Source organism: Xenopus laevis, chromosome 9_10S (genome assembly GCF_017654675.1).
Source record: "Xenopus laevis strain J_2021 chromosome 9_10S, Xenopus_laevis_v10.1, whole genome shotgun sequence".
In the NCBI taxonomy this organism is placed as follows: domain Eukaryota; kingdom Metazoa; phylum Chordata; class Amphibia; order Anura; family Pipidae; genus Xenopus; species Xenopus laevis.
Genome location: NC_054388.1, coordinates 55327197 through 55351164, shown reverse-complemented (window position 1 = coordinate 55351164; position 23968 = coordinate 55327197). Strand labels below are relative to the sequence as shown.

The window sequence follows — 23968 nt, the reverse complement described above, 5'->3', positions numbered from 1 at the left end:
GCGTGATTTTGCAATTTGCCGCCGGCATCAAAAGCTAGACACCGGTGCTGTTTAGTAAATTTTTTGCCGTTTTGCGAATTTCGCTGGAAATTCGGGAATTTTTCGATGAAGAGAAATGTCCCAAATTACCCATCACTAGCTTTTAATCATGAGACTAAGCTGTAGCTGGTGGTTTCCCACGAGGGTGTGGTTAAAAGACATGTTCAGTATTGACTTCGGCAAATTGAGAAAGGCTGAGGAGTCAACCGAAACGTCAGTCTGCTGCTATTTTATTAAATAAATTCTTTTTCATTTTTAAGACCAGAGTAGTGCTGAGTAGTGTATGGAGATGTTTGTTGATCGTGCATCCAGGCAACTTATTGCATCTTATCGAGTGTGCCAACTCCACGTGGCTTTGTGTGGATAGATAGATAGATAGATAGATAGATAGATAGATAGATAGATAGATAGATAGATAGATATATTGGGGATTTACACAAATGAAGGAGTGTTAATACATTTTCTTAAGAAGAGACAGCAAATCCAAGTTAACTTCAAGCAGGCCTGTGTCTGTCTTTTATTCACAACAGGGTTTCCTCTGCTTCTATTTTGGTTATTTAAGGCACTCGTTAACACATAAGCAAAGGTGAGTTTTCAACTGAAATAGATGATTAAGCAAGATGTTCAGTTATCTTTATTCTGCAGTAAATAAAGTAGAGTTTACATATGGGAGCCCACCAGCTGTCACCCATCAGGTGTTTAATCACACAGATGTCTCTAGATCAAAGTATTTATTCTCTGCTCGTGTAGAAGATGCTGAACTGGAAGCATCTGGTCTGTACATGTAATCCACTAACACTAGCTCCATTTGATAGTTGCAGAATAATAAAACTAGCCTGTAGCCCCAAAAGACCAAGCATGGGAGCCAAATCTGCTTCTAATGAATGTAATTTGGCACAAAGTTGCTTCATTGCAGTGAATATTATTCACAATATGCACCAGCTCGGTCTGTAAATAACAATGGGAGGACAGAGTTAAGCCAAACACATCAACATGCATTAAAGGGTCAAAGCCTGCAGCAAATTTCAGCAAGTGATAAAGTATTCATGCACTCAAAAAATTCCCTTGAGAATAATTACTTAATGCATAAAGAAATAGATCTCAATTTACTCCAGGTAACAAAGTAGAGGAGGCACTAGGGTGTTTTATAACCCTTCCCTTCCTGCATCACATGTGAGAAATAGGACAAGGTTTTGCAAATCTATAAAATATATACATATACACTCAAACACACATACAGTATATATAGAGATATATATAGATATAAATATATATTTTTAAACTAAAGCACCTTGTTTCTCTTCTAATATCCTTATAATTAAAAGTATGGGGTACATTATCCCTTACAATACATGAGTGATACTCTAAGCTAGTTCTGCATCACTCAATATTGTGCTGTTTGCCGTTAAATGGTCACAGAACTCCTCACTGACTTCTTATGTCCTTATAATTTACAGTAGGGGGTACATTATCCCTTATTGTACCTTATCTTTTGTATTAGCCAAATACAAAAGTAAACTTTATCATATAGTGGCTTTTTAAAGTATGCCCAAAGGTCTAATTTCTTCTTTGCACCTTTGCACCAATTAAAGGGTATAATCTAATACAACAATAATATCTTAGTCATTTTATAATCATTTTAAAAAGTGCATGTACAGCAGAGACATGTCTCTATCATAAACCATGTGAATGCTGATAGGACACTTTATAAATGTATAGTAATAAATGTAGTTTTTAAATTGAATGGGAACCATTCTTTACAATCAAAGCCGAGCTAAATTGTTCTTGTAAGCCATTGCCTCTGCAAAGGACGTTAGCAAGATATATTGAAAGGGCTGGTTTAAATGAAACGACTCTCCGGCACCTCTAAATATCAGCCCCCTGACAGGTCTTTGAATTCTGCCATTTGTAATCATTTCCATTTCATTCCACTAGTAGGGGATAATGAATGAGGTTATAAAGTTATATAGCCATTTTACAAAGGGATATTCTCAAGGAAGGGCAACCATTCACATAAACTCATCGCTGGCAGACAGCATTCTCCAAAGTTAATTACTTTCACAGTTTACAAGAAGAAAAACACACGACCATTCAATGCTGAAGTCTGAAATTGCTTTGAAGGTAATAGATTACAAATTACATACTGCTAACTGGTATTAAATTCTAGCTGGATGTTTGGCTGCCCATTTTGAAGTTAAAAATATAATCTTCTAACACACTAGGGGTGATTTATAAAGGTGCTTGAAATTTATGCATATTTGGGAGATGCTTAATGCATTTTTGCCCCGATTCTTAGAGATGAAGAGGATGATCTGTAGGCATTACATGGCTACCACAAGGTTCGAATGCTAAAAACTAAACATTTGAGTTTTTTTTACTATAAAATCCAAATTTTTACTGGGAAAACCTCAAATTTTTCAAGATTTATTATACCCAGAGGATGCAAAAAGGTCTGAAAATTCTCCATCTCAGACCTGCCAATGCCATATATATCCTGCCAAGGCCATATATATAAGTCAATGGGAGAGGTCCCTATCTTATTTGGAAGTTTCTGTGATCTGCACTGGAATTAGCCTGAAAATCCGACTATTTCAGACTTCTTAGGCGAATCGAAGTAAATCGTAGCAAATCATAGTAAAAGTAAAATCATACGATTTGGTTTTTGGACGATTTTCTCGAGTTTTTCCCCAATCTGATGAAGCTTTTTTAATAATACATAAGGTCAAATCGTGGATTCTAGTCTGGGCGGACTTATTTAATTAAATAATCAGAAAAATTAGGATTTTGATAAATAACCCACAAGTGTATAGATGAGGTTAATCATTTGCTGCAAACACCATTTCCACAAGACAACGAGAAGGACTGGGCCCAATGGGAGACTTGGAGCTGTGGCAGGGAAGTTTAGCATGAAGTCCAGTTATTGTGATAGTGAGTAAAATGGGCATTTGCTCCCCTTAATATTCCTGGAACTATGGTTGAATGACTGAAACACCAATCATTTTCTACATCTGTACCTATTTCATGAAATAAAGAGGCCCTGATCAAAAGCACAGACTGCCACAGAATTAGATGTTTGTTGGTGTTATTGGTTCTCTTCATACTGTATGTAAGCAGCACTGATCTGCACTTATTCTAGCAAATCAGGTCTGGCTAGCATTGCTGTTCACCTTCATCCCATAAGTATTTAATTGGGTCAAAGTTAGGGCTCTGTGCAGGCCACTCAAGTTCTTCCACTTCAGTGTTGGACTGGCCCACCCGGATACCAGGAAAAGTCCCGGTCGGCCCAGGTGTCAGTAGGCCCTCATGCTGCTAAACATTTGGCCTATTTCATGGCCATTCACTATTTCTATGAGAACAAAGAGGCGAAATAGAAGGAAAAATAGATTATAGTATGTAAAGAAAAGAGACTAGGAGAATAGAGGTTAAGTGAGAAGAGGAAGAAAAATAATACTAAGCGTGGGCCCCTGGTCTAAGATTAATTGGTGGGCCCCTGGCCAAGGTTTTTGGGTGGGCCCCTGGTGTGTGTCCCAGTCCGACACTGTTCCACTTCGATATTTGCAACCCCAATCTGTATGGACTTTATTTTGTGTGTGGTGGCATTATTGTGCTGATCAAAAAGGGCCTTCCCAATACAGCAAGAAGCACAAAATTGTCAAGAATGTCACTGTATGCTGTAGAGGGTTGACCCCCTGTTTCTTCTGCTAATTTATTGTTCTGCTGTACAGCGCTTTGCCCTCAAGGAGCATTATAAAAATATACATACATACATCTGTCAGTTACGGGTAACTTTTAAATAATTGATTTCAAGAATTGGAAGGAGAGTCCAATATTTTGTTTACTTTGTTTACTTCATCTTTATACTGTAGTTAAGCATTTAATATGTATTATATAATGATAATATATATGATTAGCCATATTAACCAAATTCCTAGATAAAATTTGCAAACTTGTCCCAAACTTAGGTTTTTACTGTCGCTAAATGTCGTATAGTCTTAAAGCTATAGAAACCAGTGGAGTTAATTGGGCTCAATTCCCACACACAGCACCGCAGAACTCTATTAGGTTCTCACATAAAGCAGTTAAAAGCAACATGATGGTGGATACAGTGGCCACAGACAGAATGTGTAACCCAAAATAAACAAATAGCAGAGCAGCTCCTTATCTCTGGACACATGATCACTTACTAGGACACTACAAGATGGCAATTCAGTCAATTCCAGAAAATCTGTAGACAGCTGTAAAAGCTGAGGAAATATAGATTTTTACGCTGTGGTAAAGATAAAAAATGCATGCTAGTGTTTCATCTCCCTTTAACATGCACTGTGTTTAAAGACCACTGAAAAGTTAGATTGAAATATCAGTACATTATAGAAATGAAATTCCATTACATAAGGAATATGATAGAGTTCAGGAGCCTTGTTCTGCTTCAAAGAGCGCTGGTGCTCACTGAGTAGTTCAGATAATGAATTCTGCATATACTTCTTTCAGATGAAGATTCCTTATATGTTGAAAAGACATGGTACAAGGAACTGAGTAGGTCACAGGCAGAAAACGACAACATCACTGCCATTCTAATTCAATGGTGTCGGTCAGTGGACAAGAAGGTAAAGATAATTTTTCTTCTTTTTCTAAAGACAGAACAACAAAATAGACAAGAAACCTAAAACTGCTGGGTTGTCCTTGAACACAGGCAGCAAATCCTTAAACATCTGCTATGTTTGCTGTATTGGTGGGCAGGAAACAAGGGAGGATTAGGTGCAGCAAAGGGTGGCAATGACGACCACCTTGCTCTGGCCAATTACTCAATAGTGGGCTACGAAAAGCAAATGGCATCCCATCTGTGTGTGAGAGTTGTAGTATGAATGTGCTGGTCCAATCTATACAGTGTAGATCCTTACTTTTAGGGGTGAGCCTTCCAATTATCTCGAACATCTGTTAAAAGCTTCCCCAACAGTCCCTAAAGGTTTGGTGTCATAGTCGCCATTATTTGTTATACCACATGATATTGATGAAGTGAAACAGGGCTTCCAGATAGTTTAGAGGTAGGAGATCTAATAAGATCTGACTGAGGTGTGTTAAATGTAGTTTTACCACTGGGTGGGATGGATTTCGCATCTGGTGCCCCTGCCTTTCAAGGAAGGGGCATGAGATACCCATATGCCACCATGTATCGCCCTCCTGTGTGCAGTTATGTGCTCCAATGCCTGTTCACAGCAGGGGGAGGGCAATGTAAGCATAATCCAGTGTTTTATTGCACATTATCTTGCCACATTTAATCCCATGATCAATTAGCCCCAATACATTATCATACTGTAGTCTACATAGATAGATCAAGTAGATGAATTGCTGATTAGCTTGATAGATAGAATGGGCTAAGTGGGTATGTACCAATACTACTTGACCTGGCTCTGCCTTTTAGGGTCAGTCCACAAGAGCAGATTCGGGGAGATTAGTCACCCCAGCAACAAATCTCTTCTTCTTTGGGGCAACAATCTCCCCGAACTGCCTTCCCCCTGCCCTCCGTCGGCTATAATGAAAACCACCTGTGGCAATGCACATATGGCGCTTGTCTGTGCATTGCCGCAGGCGATTGGCATTTTAGCCGGCAGAGGGCATGGGGAAGGCAGTTCGGGGAGATTGTCACCCGAAGAAGAGGAGATTTGTCGCTAGGGTGACTAATCTCCTCGAATCTGCTAATGTGGACTGACCCTTAGGTAAAGAGGATGCGTGAGTGGACCCTATGCAAATTTTGTGCTATAGTTATGTTAATGGCTAGGAAGATATCTGCTTGTGGGCCACCAGCTGTTGGTAAATAGATAATATTTCAATGTGTATTTATATCAACTGAAGGTCATCATGGTTATCTGGAAACTATAATTCATATCACCTGTAGTGATGAGCGAATTTATTTGCAAGCCATGGATTTGCGGCAAAATTCTAAATTTCACCATGTGCGAATTTTTTTTCAGAGCTGTGGCGAAAATTTTCAGCAGAAAAATTTGCTATGATAAAATGGCAATTAGAAAGAATGCCCATGGACTTTGATGCATTAGGACAAAGAAAGTCGCCATAGTAAAAAAATGCCCAATAACTTTTATGCATTAGGACAAAAAAGTCGCCATAAGATAAAACGGCCATTGACTAATGCATTTGAAGAAAAAAAGTCACCATAAGAAAAAACGCCCATTTAAAAAAGTCGCCATAATGAAAAACGCCAATTGACTTTATGGGTGGTGGCACACGTGAAGATTCAGGGGAGATTAGTTGCCCAGTGACAAATCTCCCCTACTTCGAGTGACTAATCTCCCCAAATGCCTTCCCACGAGCAAGAATATGAATCGCCGACGGGATGGCATACCTTTCCAAAGTCACCCAAGGTCACCCGAAGTTGCCTCATGTGGAAACTTCTGGCGACTTTGGAAATCCGAAGTTGATTTGTATGCCATCCTGGAGGTGATTCGTATTCTAGCCAGTGGGAAGGCATTAGGGGGGATTAGTCGCCCCGAAGAAGAGAAGATTTGTCAACTCTCCCGAATCTTCACGTGTGCCTTCATCCTAATACATTAAGACAAAAAAATAGCCATAAGAAGAAACGCCCATTGGCTACGACATTGCATTTGGAGTGAGAAATATTGTCATGCGCGTAAAAATTTGTTGCTCGTAAAAAAGCGTCCATCGACTTCAATGCGGTTCGCGAAATTTCGGCATTTCAACAAAAATTCCGACTAATCACCTGCTCAGAGTGTGTTATTCCCTTTCTGGGTGCCCCATCCCTTCGGCACTCTAAATCCTTGCCTGCTCGTTGCAGTACATCTCTTTATACATGCAAATGAGTTCTCGTGTAAAGAAGACAGGCATATTTTTTTTTAATACAGGATTTACAGTCCTGATACCTACAGCCTACAGTTTATAGGCAGTGCCTGAAATGAAGAAAGTATTATCCTTCTGGGTGAGTTATTTTAAGCAATATGAATGACAGCGAATTGCTATTTTACGCTTCCCAGTAAGAAGGTCAGCGAGTGCCACTGCTCACCTATTTGTTCATGCAAATGGGATCCTATCTGCCAGTTATGGAGATAGATCTTTAGCAAACATTTGAACTGCTAGATGATCCCAGCTAGAGAAAGGATTAATACATCCATTGTTTTCACATTGCAATCATTTGTTATATAGGAAATAGCAAAATCACCAGCAGAGTAAGTAAGGGGGAAAAAGACAATATTTAACAATAAACCTGTTGATAAATGATAAGGTGAATCCAACTGCAGTTCAGAAAATGAAATATGAATTGGTTTACTAGTACCTAGTAGTACAGGAGTCTCTATTTATCCCACATGCCCATACTCCTAAGTCCCTCTAGTTCAGAGGTCTCCAACCTTTTTTACCCATGAGCCACATTCCAATGTAAGAAAAAGTTGGGGAGCAACAGAAGCATGAAGAAAGTTCCTTGGGATGTCAAATAAGGGCTGTGATTGACTATTTGGTAGCTCCTATGTGGACTGACAGTCTAAAGGAGGCTCTGTTTGGCAGTACACCAGGTTTTTATACAACCAAACTTGCCACCAAGCCAGGAATTCAAATATAATTTGAGGCCATGGGGAGCAACATCCATGTTGCTCATGAGTCACGGGTTGGGAATAACTGCTCTAGTTACTTTGATCCCCAATACCATTTGGCACAGTACAGAGGTCTTTTAATTTGGGGCCTCCTATTAATCTCCCCTGTGGTCCAAGACTAAAAATCAGCTGCAATTTAGCAACTATTAAAAAGACTTGAGCCATTCAAGTTAGCACTTATGTTCAGTCTTCAGCACATTTCAAGCCATTTTGGTAACTATTATGAATGTGGTGCAAAGTGCAACGTTATAGGCATAAGGGAGCACCTGGCTTTCCTGAGGAATTATCTCTTAATAGGCAGTATACGGTATACAAACACTATATTATCTACCATGTATTCCCTGTAATCAGAAAATGCTGTTTACAGAGACAACGAGCTCTTTATAAACAAACCCCCTGCCTACAGTCGATGTAAGGCTTTCAGATAAGGAAGAGTCCATTATACAGAACTTATCTGTGGACTGAAAATGTGGTGAACTACCTTCTCTTCCTCCCACAACATGCTTGCAAGAACCAGAAAGTTGAAAAAAAATTAAAGACTTCTACTTTTAATACTTCCATTTAATTCAGGAAATAACAAGAAACCATATATTAATGAAATAGGCAAAAAGTCCTATTGATAGAACTCATGCTGAACAACGAACTCAACTGTACCTTTAAAGCCTAAAGATTTACCATAGAACTGAGCATTTGCCATTCAAGTAAATGGGAAATTATTGCCTATGGTGAGGAGTATTCTAATCACCAGTTTGGTTTAGGAGCCCTCCTCCCCATGGAAAAGAAGATTTTATCGCCTTCATGAATAATATTTTAATCTATAACATATGCTGACCTTCTTTGAGTGTTTCTGTTCCAGATTCTGTAAAATATTGGACACAGAACACCTTGCGGGTTTGGGTTCCTCCTCCACAAGCAGCCTTTTTGGAGCTTATCTGAGAGTCTTGATGGTCAGCGGACAGTTGACATGCCATCCACTCTGAGGTCTTCCAAGCAATCCTTTCAGAAAAAAAGACAAAAGTGAGATATTGATAAGAAATTCCGGTAAAATCTGAAAGCAAATCCTTCAGGCCACAGAAAAGTAGAATAGAGATGAATGTTTTTATGGAAAAAACAGCAATTTTTATAATTTCCTGTAGATTTTCATTTCCTGTTAATAATGTGAAGGCAAGTACACATTTCAAGATTATAAAAGTAGCTTCATGTTCAATCAAAGCACAGCATTATTGTTATACTTTTAGGAGATTGACTGATTTAAAAAGAGAAGACTGTTGAAACTTCTGCACACATGATATCACCCCTGTCCCATTGAAATGAATGGTGAGCTGTATGATTGCTCTTTGTTAGATTGCAGATTTGTAATGACACATCCTTGGCACAATGTCTTGGCACATATATCTGAAGACGGCATATGGGAATCTCATTTAATACTATAAAGGACCTCTGGGGGATATTTTAATAAAGTAGATTATTGTACTATTATACTTTAGATCAACTACTATAGGATGGGTTGGGGGAGATTTATTCACTTCCAAGCCAAGATTTATTCAGCTAAACATCCCCCAATATATTTAAATCCTGCCATTCCCTTGATTAAAATCCTTTAAATGTGTAGTTTTATCCTTCCATAGGGGTCCTTAGGAGTGGATGGAATATACAAGATCATCTAGAAGGCTGATATTTGATGATGATTACTTGGAACTTAGTGGAACTATAGTAGGGAGACTGTTCCATTCATAATATACCATCATTACCTTGGTATGAACTAAGGATGGAATCTTTGCATGTATGATTAATCCACACTGGATGACAATTACATTAAATTCATAACACTATATTTAAATGTCACCCTAAAATGGAATTCTAGTGAGGGGTATTAGTATGATGAAAGAAAAAATGATCCACTATTTTTTTACCTGCCGAGTTTTGGTTGTAGTGGTGAAGATAGCAGCACTGCCATAACTATTTATCAATGCTTCTCACTCAGATTTTTTATAGGTCATAACCATCATATTGTAATAGAGATTGCCCAGTATTTTGCATACTAAGTTTTACTTTTACTAAGTATAGTTCTTTATTACCCCTCTCCATGTATTAAGTTAAAGTGAAGAGATATCAGCTGATATAAATAGTCTAATATTCATTCACTAGAGCATAGAACAGCTTCACTCAACTGATTTATAGATCAATCACTAAAATATATATTTGTGGTTTTATAATGAAAGCCTCTGTACAGCCTTGGTACAGTCAAAATCAGTTTCAAATGTTCCATAAAGACCCTTTGCAAGAGACCACTCTACTGGATTTAACACAAGATATATCCCTTGTTTTAAGCAGATGCCATTGGTTGTGACACAAAGTACAGCTCTTCTTTTGGGAGGATACACTTTACTGTGTGACACAAGGGCAAGGCCTTCTTTTGAGCAGATACCCTTGCTTGTGACACAAATTTCAGCTCTTCTTTTGAGCAGACACACTTGCTTGTGACACAAATTCCGGCTCTTCTTTTGAAAACATTAACTTGCTTGTGACACAATGGGCAGCCCTTCTTTTGAGCAGATCACCTTTATCCCTAAAAACATGGAATGCTTTCTGCTAAAAAAAAAAAAAAATCAAAATGCAGATGCTTTGATGCCTTCAACTATCCAGTCTCTTTCAAAAACTCTGTATTACTTTGGACAGCAATTCATGGACTCCAGTGCAAGGTGAACAAAGCTGGAGGCCAATACAGAAAATTATCTTTCTCTCTCTTGTATTTCATTTTCCTTCTATTGGTTGCGGTGCCACCAGGGTTTTAATATTTCATGTCTAGAAAACACGGCAAGACCCAGAGGACAGCTACAAGTGAAATTAATGAATAAATGCAAAGCAAAATAAAGATGCAGAGGGATTTTATTCCACTAATATTCTGCCTCCTCTTTCAGTTGCTGACACTTGGTACAATAGCTGTCACTGTAATTGGCCTTCTCTGTACAGGAACGCCTGCTGCCTAGGACTTTTCCATTTTTTTATGAAACAATAACAAACACAGCAGCTCAGAGTATTATATAAAACACACATTTGATTGTTTTCTCCATTTTTTTAAATACAAAAGTGTTAACAGCTCAGGACCAGAGCCACATAAGCAAACATTGCAGTAGGAATACAATCCAGGAGGCCTTAATCCAATATGTGTCAAATGACCCCCCCCCCCCATAGAGACCCTGAGCTGCTCATTGTGCCCCCTGGGATAGATGCTCATGAACGCCACCAGCTTCTTCAGCATAATATTGTAATATCACTCTATCAAGATAAATAGCTTATATTATGAAATATAATAGTTAAACCAAGGAATTTACTGCCAACAGTAGTAAGGAGAACCAGGAATCCTGGGAAGAAACCCAAGTTTTAATCCAAGGAGGGTAAGCATCAATTTATCATGGTCCAAACTAGGTTTACTTTCTGGGATTTCTTCTGTTTTGCGTGCAACGGAGCAAAAGGTCTACTTAATTGAACCTTGACTGTACACACATATATGTGCTCAATTATGTTTAAAAACAAAGAAGAAATAGTGGTCCAAAATAAATTCATTTGTAAAAAATCAAACACAAGATAATAGTGCCATAGGTCAAAACATTTCTTGAGAAGATAATTTGCCACAAACATCCCTTAAACCTACACAACATTCACATGTATAGCCTTTGGATCTTGCTTTGAATCATTTGGTGATATATAAATATATTAAAGTGATACTGACACTAAAAAACAATTTTTTTAAATATTAATGTACATTAAAAGTTATCTATAGGTCATGATGATCATTTTTTGCTGAGAGGTTTGTTTTTGTAAGTAATTATTAGTTGAAGTTTCTAACTTCCCATCTCAGCCTGTCAGTTAGAGTTTCTAATGCTAACGGATTCCTGCTGAACAAATATGGTAGCCCCCCTCATACAGGAACATGGGGCATCAGACAGGTAATATAAAAGCATTGTGCAAATACTTTATGGCAAAGTTATAAGTTGCTTTCAAAGGCAATATTATGATAGATGTAAAAAAAAGTTTAATTTCTTCTGGTGTCAGTATCTCTTTAATGTCCCTTGATGTCAGCTAGGTATTATCTGCCTTGTTTATCCATTTCAGTTTGTTATGAGTAAAATAACCTAATCTCTGACATGTCACATTTGTGATGTCCTTCTCTTATAATGGCAAAATTATCCACCACCCAGTAGTTAACCCTTTAGCATAACAACCATGTGATAAAAAATAATATTTACATAGCTAAATATTTGGTAGTGGAGTGTTTACCAGATTTACCAGTCTTATAGTGTTTCTTCCACTTTTACTTTTCCATCATCATCATCTCATCTACAAACTACAGCTCACACCTCTGACTTCCATAAGAGCTGAGGATGATGAGTGGTTCATGAAACCTGGGGGCTGTCACGCTCTGGCTTTACATCCCTGATCTAGGGTGCATTAATCGCCAATGACTCTTTACAGTGAGAATATACAATAGTAAGAACCAACATGCCCAAAATGGGGGATGCCATATAGTCAAGCTCAAAAACATATTCTGCCTTCCTTTAAATATTCATTGTTGCATCTTTGTCACCTTAATCCTTAATTTATCCCAAAAGAAGCATGTCAATCTTAGTTACTTATGATGAACCCAATTAAGGGCTGGAGAAAGGCCAATATTGAAAGGAAAGGTAACAATTCAAGAAAGGTATAAGAATGTTTCATTATCGCCAGTACAGAAATCAATGCAATACCAAGAAAAGGCTTTCATCTGTACTAGGCATAACCAAGCTGAGAAAATGTTTTTGATTAGCTCTAAAATCTTCCTGTTAAGTACATGTAATGAAATTCTTCCACAGCCTCTATCTTCTGAATGCTTCAGAGTTTGTTAAGGGCAAATGGCCATCTTTGTTGTTGATTAGATCATAAAAGCAGGAAAATGAAGCTATTAATGACCCAAAACCCCTAATGATGTTTTGACTTTATTATGTTTAGAGAAGGAGACTGCTGCTATTTCTCTGTGGTTGGTAAATAAGTATAGAATGGTAATATCACTGAAGCAGCGTGATAAATTGACTGCACACAGGGAGCTGTTCGCATTTTACCCACGAGACAAAATATCCAACATCAAGGCCACTGAGAAATCACTTTCATTAAAAATATAAAAATCCCCAGTCTCGGGAAAATATTGGCGGTCTTTGACAATATGATGACATGTCTCTTAATGTATTTTTTATTCTTTCATTAGACAAAACACCCATCATAATATATGTGTTTTCTGGAATTTTGACAGGTACAGTATTGGATTTGTAAACAAATACCTGAAATAAAAGGAAAGTAAAACATATCTGCAATTTCATTTTGAAGTTAACCTGAAAGGATTTATTAGCCTCTTTGAGGTTTTAAGATATTAAATGTCACACATATTTCCTAAAGGAAAGCTGTCTTGTAGAAAGAACATTGTCAGGTTAAAGCGGGACAGAAGAAATGCTCTATTTGTAAGGTTTATCTTTACTTCTGAGCAGAGATGGCGGCCTATCTCACTATATGCAATACATGCTTTGCTTTGTCTATATCTTTGCATAGTAGTATCTTTGTGCTATTGATCAAGTTCTGCTCTGTTAATTCATACTTAACTCCTTGTTGATCCAGAAGAAGTAGAAATAACTCTCAAACTATCTCCATTTGGCTACAGGAGCAGAAAAAAACTCCTCCCTGATGCCATAATGGCAATCCCTGAATTAGTAATAGGAGCACCACAACACCGACCACACATGACAAATGTAATGGATCAGATCAACTGCCCAGTGGAAGACAACAACATTGATAGGCCATTGTACACAGGGTTGCTTATAAATAGGGAAGTAAGTCATGGCCATGGGATGTGGCAGGGGACTGGATACCATAAGTGCCAAAATTTGGATAATTGTGAGGCTCTCATGAGTGGAGCAGCAATAGTTTTGTACCTATCTAAGCCTATTTCTTGCTAACTCTTACATTTTAAAAAATACATTTTATGGGAATTAAATACACAACTACTCATTTTAATTGAATTAATAATGTCTAACTAAAAATTGCCTCATTGTCCTTCTGATGGTGAATGCTAGTTACCTGCAAAGTTGAGTTTCAGACACAAATCACCATGTATTTTCAACCATAATGTAGTGCTTTTCCTCATAAATCCAAAATAATTGCCACTACACTCTGAGTTGCATCTTCAAAAATGGCATCTGATGAGCTTATGTTTTGTGGGGTTGTGTCACTTCTGGGGTAAACAGTTAAACCAACGTTTCCATCTGAATATAGCTCAACTGTTCCTACTGGCGTAGCCTAACCCTGGAACTACCACCAGGCCCAGAGTGGCAGAAGCTTCAGGGTTCCCCAACATCAGTAGGCTCAAATGCACACCATTCATCAGAAGAGACAAAATGGATGCTCTGGCAATTGGATTCTTTTGAATTGGAGATCATCAGCCAAAGGACCAAAGTACTACAGTACATCATCCCAGTTTAAAACATATATCAAAGGGATGATGTACTAAGATATGAGCTGAGTTGCACCAGTCCAGTTACCCATGCCAACCAATCAGACTTTGGCTTTTATTTTTTTGTAGTTTTCTTGTCTTCTTCAATGGAGTCCTAGTTGATCTGTAACTACAAGTATTTTAATGTTCTTATTCCTGATCTGCAGGAAAACTCAAAGTAACACCATTTGCTTTGCAAAATATGCCATTTAATGAGCAAATAAAATGCCTTATTGGGCACTTAAGGGACATTAGCCTGCTAAGCATTCTGGGGGAAGGGGAGATAACCCGAACTCCAAATTATGCTTTATGGCTGTTTTGTTGAAGGTTTGACAGCTAAAAAGGTTTTTTGTTCATGTGTAATGGCAAACTGAATAAGTCCTCTGAAATAATAAAAAATCAGCAGGAACTTACATTTTTGAAATAAAAGTTAAACTGATGCAAATGTCCACAAATGAGCAAGTTAGCTATTAGGGAGTTATAATAATTTTATATTACTGCATTCACAAAAATTTAGCTGAAATCTGATATGAATTTCAAAACTGTGTGCCCTCATTCAGGGTGCATGGATCTCAGTGGTTAATTGATATATAATCTCTATTATTTTCATTTTAATAAACATCTAGTAGATGCTTTGGATGTGGAAGATAATTTCACCCTCTCAGGTAGATTAGGTAGATGTGTTGTGCTTAATGACCACTTGACTAATTTGCCTGCAATTATGTCGTCTCTATGGCCTCTAGACGGTGGGACTGTATACTCAGCTTAGGCCAAGGAAGAAAATATTTTCTGAACTAAAGGTTTACCAAGTGATTTTAGGTCTTTGTAATAAGTATGTCATAATAAGAAGTGCTACTACTCTCCCAATAGGTGACTTTAGTAGCCAAGAATGACATTGTAGCAAACTTATTATACCACACATCTCACGGATCATGCAATTACTCTCAACACACTGCCAGCATTAATTCTTATGGAAACAGATGTGATAGTGATCTATATAAATGGAGTTTCATTGTGGGACTTGATAGATAGTCAAATGTCTACACAAAGTTTGGTCCATCTGCAGATGAATGATTATTCATCTGTTATTTTCTTATTTTCTAGAATGATTGAACAAGACTGCAACAGAACCTAATTCTACTCAAAGAGCTGCATGAATTTATGTGAAACTTGAAAGAATGTAAGTCACCCATATTATTCAGGCTGTGCACCTTGACTTTATCTGCTCTAGTTCGATTAAGGAAACATATTATTGTGGTTTTCTTAGTTTCAAGTTTGAAAGTTTCTCATAAAAACGCAGCTTGGTTATTTACTGTATGTTTATTGTGGACTGATTCCATTGTCAAAACAACAAAGTGAATTTGTTCAATTTATCTCATACCCAGGGCACAGGGGAAGGTGCTCTCTTCCCATGATACATGCTTCTATTTCCTCAAGCTCAGGACATGGTCTTCCTCCCCCGATGGCTATGTGCTTCACCTTCCTGCTCCGACTCCTGAATCCAGGTACCATATCTCCGGATCGGCAAGTTTTTGAGCAAAGGCCCCATGCAGACCATTCTGTCACCTCACAGTCATTGGGAATTATGCATGCCTGGAAATGTAAAGGCATGCTGTCCTGCTTGCAGATGCTGAAAAAGGAGAGAGAAAACATGAGATTTGTATGCTCTGATTATTAGTTGGTGCTATGTATCACTATATTCCTGTAACTATTCTCTCTATTTTTTCAGTTCTCTGTTTGATCTTTTGACAAGGTTAACAAAGAAAATGGACTGGTCTAAATGTAATAATATAATATATATAAGACAATAGTAAGGGGGGACTGAGCCTCTCCTTACACTTTGGAACCAATTAAAGGTATCATTTTTGCACCTAGTCTTGTAACCCGTTACCCGTGCATGTCAGCTTGATGGGAAAATGTACACTAGTTTTAGTTTCTTGTACTTTTCCTTAAACAAGTGGCAGTTGTATAGACAGGGTCACTTTAAGAAATTGATGGACACAGAGTAAAGATGTCATTAGTTGGCTGTCAGCCCACCTCAGATCAATTTGTGGCAGTGTAAACCTCAACCAACCTAAAGAGGTATCAATAATATATAGCAAGTGATGACAATACATGCTAGGGATAACACATTTTTTTCAAAAAAAATAAGGATGTGGCTGCACACAGTGCTGTTTCTAGGGCTGAAGATGCCTGAGTTGGCTCCTGCAATGCCACCCCCATAGCTTTTACATTTACATTTCCTGCACCGGAAGGGATTCAGGGGGGCCACATTGCTAGTGCAGAGAGAGAGCAATTATTGCACTAGAAGAGTCTAATATCCAGTTCAAAAACGAGAAATTTGGCTCTTAAAGTTACAAGAGTGACTTTTTGCTGCCCCTGGTAACTTAGTTAGTGCTGCTGCCTCATCGGAGCATTTCCTGCTGGCTGCACATTCAGGCCTTACTCACTTAGGGCACTTAGGAAGATGAGCTGTTGCCCACTTGAACAGTGGAATATGGGAAACAACATGAACTTATTGCAGAGCCCCCTTCACTGCTGAAACCATTTCCAAACACAAAAATGGCACCCCCTTAAGGTTCCTTCAGACAGCACAAAATTTGGAAAAAATGGCAGCTGTAAAGGAATCCAGTTATTCTTGTTGTTGGGACTAGGCAGCTGGAAGCAGATCAGCCCTGATCAGAATAATTCTTTTTAATTAATCATTCTCCTATACATCTTCCTGTTTGCTATCTAAACACTGTATGGTTGCTAACGTAAATGTGACCATAGCAACTAAAGTCACAAAGAATACAATACTTGTGTATCTGAATAATGCACATTCTCTTGCCTTTCATCATGAATGCAATTCTCCTGATCATAGGCAGCATTGGCTGCAGAACACAAAACACAGAGACCACAGCAATTCATTTGGCATGCAGTGCAGAGTGCAAAATGCATAAACATGCTGGATTATAACTGTTTCGTACACTTTTCACACTGCCTTGAACATCATGAATGAACCTCTGTAATCTTAAAGTAAAGAATGCCTTTCAGTTTTGTAGTATTTCTGCAATTTCCCAGTATTCATTGAGGCAACTTCTATATTACATGTCCACCTCCTAGTTCATTCAGCAAAGACATGACATTAAAATACTCAATGGCTGGTTAAGGGTAGAAAGAGCCATCGCCACATGAAACCACTGGAACCTTATTAGTACAAAAAACATACAAACTCTGTCAAAGATCGGTCAGCTATTATTTTTAAAAAATAACAATGCTCCACATTTCCTAAAAGAAAAATGCTGATTTTCACACACGCAAGTGTAATGAAGTGCAGAATCAGATAGGAAGGAACAGGACCCAGCAGGGAGTATCAGTAATGCTTCATTAGAGATAACTGCTAGTAGAGCATTTTTAGTGGCTTTTTTGAAGAAGGAGTTGCAGATAATGCAGTAAGTGCACTGAAACGATAATCCCAATGCTCTGAATTTCTGATGATAAATATGTATAAAAATTATATTGTCTTTTTTATTTTTAAACCGTTGAAGCTTTAAGTAAAATATTATTCATGATAGTATGAATGTTTCAGTGTGATTATTAGTGCATGATTTGTGTTCCTGTGGGTTTTTTAACTTTATTCTGGCTAATTGGCACTTAAGAAGCATTGATTAAAGATCCGAAATTCAGTAAACTGGAGAGTTGTCACTCACCAATGAGTTCCCAGGATGAGTCTTTTTTTACCAATCGTCAGCTGAAGCATGGAGGGGCTCCAAGAATTTTTATATTCACCAGTTAAGCACCAATTAGATCAGGGATTCTAAAGCAAAGTCTCTAATGCTTGTCATAGTCAGCACCCAGACCTCAACCATTTGTTGTGTTACTAGTAAAACTACCATTATTCTTCTCGGCGAGGAGATGGGCACTTATATTTAATATTTTATATATAGCAGTATGCAGATCAAATAGGTACTACCAGAATTTCAAGTAGTTTCACAGTTGTTGATTTAGATTACAAATACTAAAAAGGTAATTTACATCCCCTGAGTGCACAAGTGCTAGAGCACTAAGTTGTGTTTATTTAACAGCACTTGGAGCACAAAGGCCTGTGTTTTTTTTTATTTGACTCTACTGTCTGATCAGTTCCCCAGTGATGACAAGCAGTGAAGAAGGTAAGAGGAGTGGGGGCTGCAGACGTGCCAGGAGTGCGTGTGCTGGGATGTGCAAGTGAGGGACTGGGGTGCGAGCAGCCTAGACAAGCAATATTTTCAAATCCAGTCCTGCTATTTGCACAATGCCCCACTCAAAGGGCAAAGTGCAAAATTCTGGCCTTTATTTGCACAACTTGTGGGGCATTGTGAACGTGTCCTGGTCAATGAATGTGGACACCCCTGCTAATTATTGGAATTGGTTATTAAAGCCACAGCAATCATTGCTTATATGACACTTACTGTATATGGCACTACACTAAACGGTAACAATACTTTGAACAATACTTTTCTAGATCTTTCCTGTCTCTACCCAATAATGCCCCATGCTCCAAAAAAGTTCATATAGTATTGGTTTACAGAAATAGGAGTGAAGGAACTTGGCCTGCACAGAGCACTGATCTCAACCCAACTGAACAGCTGTAGGATAACCTACAACATCTAGTTGTAACCTTACCAGAAGAGTAGGGTCTGTTATAGTATCAAATGGCAAAGCAGCTTCATATTAATCCCTTTGGTTTGGGAATTTTTGACAGGAATGTCCTCACCTACTTTTGGCCATCTATTGTGCCTCAGATCCACAAGCTTGTGATTATTACTAATTAGGCATTCACTGAATCCAGGATTTTGTTGAGGAATCAGTCTTAGCGTTTAGCCAAACTGAATCCGAACCATAAAATCATTAGAGTTCAAAGCTCTGAACAACTTAATGCAACAGGTGATGCAAAATATAAATTCTTCTCAAATTATTATGCAAATAAGGCCAGGCACATTTTTGTGAAAGATTTGGTATTTGGCCAAATCCCAAAAATGTCAGTTTGGTGAATGCATAATCTTGGGTAAATTGAATAACTGATTATGTTACAAAGCATGTCAAATGTGAACAAAGTACTCCATCTACTCTCATCTGGGGCTGATGCTCAACTATATTATTCCATGGTTATAGACGGTGCAGAATCTCTACTGGATAATAATAATTCATTTGACCATGTGCTCTCCTTCCAATGGTTTGTTTTTTCTCTCTTTGGATTGGTTGCAGACAAATTACACCTTTATATCCATGTTGGGCACAGAATACAACTAAGTTTTGTTTTTTCCACAAAATGTCTGTCCTCACATATGGAGAGTCTGAATTTACTCTGACAGAAAGGGTATTAGTAGTACAGAACAGACTGACAAAGATGAAAAGAAGTCATGGCGCCAAAAGTTCTACTGAAGCGTTTTGCATCAATGTCCTTGATTTCCTTTAGCCAGGCAATTCTAACAAGGATGCCTTTTATCTATAATTTTGGCAAATGTGTGCTTGATTATAAAGTATCATTTTTATATTGCCAGCTCAAGGCTTTCATCTCTGTTTGCACAAATTAGGTTTGCCTTTTTCATTGAAGGCATTTTTGCCAGATGATTAAGCAATAACACTAATAACAAAAAGCACTTAAAATGAACAATAAACAGCCAGCATAGAAATGAGTTGACTGGAGATATAAAACTAGATTAGTAACTTTAACTTCTGGTGGCGTAATTCAAAACTTCCTTTGATTAACTACTCTGCTTAAGTACCTATAAACACCCTGAAACCACCAAGTGGCATTATCACCATTCCTAAGGTACAACAAAATGGATAAAGCTAATAGCCTAATGTACATTGGATATAAATATATACTGGAGGGTTTTAGAGCTGTAACTATTCTCCTTTTAGTATACTCACCTTAAAAGTGCATTCCTTCCATCGCTCCGTGTACATCGAACATGCCTATTCTGGTAGCCAATATCTATATCCCATGCACTGTTATGCTGCTGAACTTTGTACACTTCCTTTTTATACCTGTTTATTTCCACTGAGTCAGAGCTGAAATCCAGCACTGTCCTCCCGCTCACATTCATCTCTTTGAAATGGGGCAATTGACATTTACTCCATGGACCAACTTTGAGGCTGTACGTATACTCCTCATTTCCAAAAGAGCAAAAACTCTGAAATTCACAAGTTCTTGATTCTGTAAGATTTGGACATTCAGATCCACCATACAAGGGAGGAGAAATAACAGCTCGTGTTCTGTGTTGGAGACGTTTTACACAGCTATTGACGCATGTTGACCAGTGAGAAAATTCAGACACCATGCAGTCCTGAGGGCAAGGTATAAGACAGGCTTGTTCCATTGGTGGCCTTGGAGTAAAATGTTCACAAATTTCACCAGGCACAATAGACCTGTTCATCTTTTGGACACAATCTACCCTTCTGTGCTGTAAGCCATGCTGGGCTGTTACGCATTCCAAATGCTTTCCTTTCTCCTGGTGGGGATAAGGCACAAGAACACATGTTTGCCATTGTGTTACCTCCCAATGAAAGAGATCCCTGTGCCAGTCACATATTTTGAAGCAGTTCCTCTGGCTTTCAGGCTTATCTTTTGCTTTACAGTTTGTATTGTGAGTGATCCAGCCTTCTTCATGCACACACCATACTGATCTACTCTCAAGGCCACTTGGCCCACAGTCTCCTATACACCGGCCCCAAGGTCCTAAACAAGATAGAAAATGCATATTACAGCAGTTCATAATGTTATCACAAAACAATTTCAGATATTCAGATATTATGAATTGAAATGCATCATTTTATTCTTACGCTTCTCCCACACTGTTATGGAGAAATATTTTTTTTTAATTTAGTTTCAGTTTGACCAAAATAAAACTGACCTTAACTGACATTGTTTAAGGCTGGTGAGCAACAATCATCCTTAAAGGGAATATAAATGCAAAAAATAAAATCCCATTTTTAATTTATTTAATGAAAAAGAAGGCTACATCCAATATACTTTAATTAAAAAATGTGTACCGTTTTTATAAGAAACCTGGCCATTTGCATTGAAATTCCTTTGTTTTACTTGCTCTGACTGTTGCAGATAGGAAACTTCCTATGGTCCCTAGCTGCTCTGCAGGGAAACAATCATACTTTGAATTGGCAGGGGGAACTCCCACCTTACTTCCCAGAACTCGAGCAACTTTGTTTGTTTCCCTGTAGAGCAGCTGGTGACTGTGTAGAGATTTGTATCCGCAGACCCAGTGTAGTCTGTATATTCTGATTATTAATCAGTATTGCTGTTTTGGCTTCTGGCAAATATTATTTGACTTGTGCTATTTTTATCATTTATGATAATCCCTAAGCTTATCCTCCCAACTGAAGCCCAGACCACATGTCACGACCGGCACCCAATACCAGAACAAGTGCCAAGTACCCTGGTCTCGGCTTGGCTTCACCAGTAGTGTGACCACCGTTGGGCTTCGGAAGGAGCCCCCAGCTTACTTGGGTGTCACCTGGACTTAACGAGGGGTACAAGGCGAGATGTTCTGGCTGGCAAAGGGGCACTGCTGTTAGCAAAGTCTTTTGGGCAGAAGGTCATGGTACAAAAGGATTAGGCAGAAGGATGGTCAGACAGGCTGGGTCGAGGCAGGCGGATATCAGAATCGTCAGGCAGGCAAGGGTCAAACCGGGTTGTCAATCAAGGGGTTAAACTGGAAGAGTTGTCGTAGGCAGACAAGGGTCAGGATACAGAATGCAGAGTAGTCAGGGAACAGGCAGGAGTAAAAACTGGATAATCAGGACAAACAGATACAAGATCAGATGCACAAGGCTCTGGATCCACTAGAAACCAAGTTCTATCACGGGCACTGGCTGGGGGTCAGAATGGGCCTTAAATACAGTCAAAGTTCGTGCCAAAACGTGCGCCAATGCCTGTACCTTTAAGAGGTGCGCAGGTGCGCTGCGCGTGCCCTAAGAATCAGATGTCGCTGGCACCTAAGAACCACACGGCGGGCGACCCTGCCACACAGGTAATTTTATTACACCACACTGAGCACGTGCATGGTCTTGCAAAGATGTTTAACAAAGTTACAAGATGATGACCCCTGTGGCCAACTTTGAAAGTATAAATCATTTGTTTTATCAGGCTTGTGGTGCAGTTAATTCATGTTTATGTTTAGTATACAGAATACAGCATTTCTAGCACTATTCTATTTTAGACTTTAGTTCCCCTTTAAGGGTCATTGTGTTTGGAGTGCAGACACAAATACCCTGGACGTATGGGGAAACACTGCATTGTGGGTAAAAAAATGGCAATTGGAACCTGAAAATTGCAACACTTAACTGTGTGTGTAAATTACCCTTCTTAGCTCCTATAGTCCTCCTATTATGTTATAAATCCATATAATAAGCTTATATGCATAGCAGTTCAGTAGGTTTGGTCTGATATGATCATATGGATGCTGAATGGGGTTATAAATGTGACTGTTTTGAGTATTCACAAAGGTATAATACTAGTATATATCCACTAGAGTAAGTACAATTTGGCAGGACAGTTATATTTGTAGTTGCCCTTTAATTATATCCCATGAAATCAGACTACAAAACCATGAGGCTTGAAGCTTCTGAAACAGCTGCTAAACATCAACTCAAAATCTGACTTCTGCACTACTACACTTGCAACCCCCCTTACAGGAGATGGGTAAATTGCTTGGTGCCAGTGTCCATTTAAATGACCTATCTAAAATCATATCATTTATCAAACCTAAAGCTCTGCGATCCCAGGGGAGACTGCCCTAAGTCATTTTTATGATGATAATCCCTTGGTTATAGAGACAGATTAATGCAGTGTGATATACTGTAGCTATCGGACTTCCAAGAAGAAATCTCTGTATTCTATCTTTCACTTTATTTTTGTTAGTCCATAAAGGCATTGCTTTTTTTATATTAACTGCAGATAAAATATTACAGTATTAAAGTTCAAGGATAGCACGAGAAAGATAAAATCATTATTTAATAGACATAAAGCTTAAACAAATTGTAGCTATGCATTAAAAGACATGTGGAAACATGTGTAGGGTTTAGTTAACTGTGATTGAGGGCAACCACCTAAAGTTTGCGACAGCTATGTGAGGTCCTAATTAACATTTGGGAAGGAAAGCGGTTTAAAAAAAAGTAAGTAAAGTAGAAGGATTAGTAATCTTGGTTGTGCAGACGGCAGAGAAGGGACTCAAGTCCACCTAAGTTTTACTTTCCACAGTTATAAAAACCACTGGCATCTAATTGTCTTAACTAACCAGAGAATTATCGTTTCAGCAAAACCCTTCCTCCACTAACTCAGTGAGGGCCTATCCCAGAGATAAAGATTTTCATGTTTATTGGTATGGTTAAAGATAGTTTTAGCTAGCACTGTCGGGTTACATGTTGTTTTTATAGCTCCTATTGATTTAAATGCCTTTCGCAAATTTTCCACAAAGCAAAATTTGTTCATCAGTACTGTTAAGTAAAGGCAGCAAATCATGTACGTCAAAGGTTTGCATGTGGAAATGTATGTGCCAAGACATGCCAAGTGTGCTGCATGCCCGGGTTCTTTTTCACCTTTCTTGTCCTTATTTGTATATGCAAATTAGGCTTTGGATGTTTCGGGGTTTAACTAAATCCGAAGATAGGAAACAAAGGTAAAGGACCGCTACTGCTCACCGCATATGCTCATCCAGGTGCTCTGTCAAGCAGTGTCCCCACTGCATGTATCCAATAGACTCAAAACAGGCAGACGGCACTTCTGGAAAAGGTTTATTGGGGTTACTGCTGTGAA

The 23968-nt window shown here is 38.4% G+C and overlaps 1 protein-coding gene across 3 annotated transcripts in view; it reads right to left on the bottom strand.

The window, feature by feature from the left end:
* The window catches only part of thsd7b.S (thrombospondin type 1 domain containing 7B S homeolog), a 209509-nt gene that overhangs the window by 119735 nt on the left and 65806 nt on the right, over nt 1-23968 (bottom strand). For all 3 annotated transcript variants that reach the window (XM_041578308.1, XM_041578310.1, XM_041578309.1), the window contains 3 exons: nt 20068-20875; nt 15554-15802; nt 8488-8651 (listed from right to left, as the gene is read on the bottom strand). In XM_041578308.1, the coding sequence (XP_041434242.1) occupies nt 8488-8651; nt 15554-15802; nt 20068-20875 (1221 nt within the window). The remainder of the gene's footprint in view (nt 1-8487; nt 8652-15553; nt 15803-20067; nt 20876-23968) is intronic.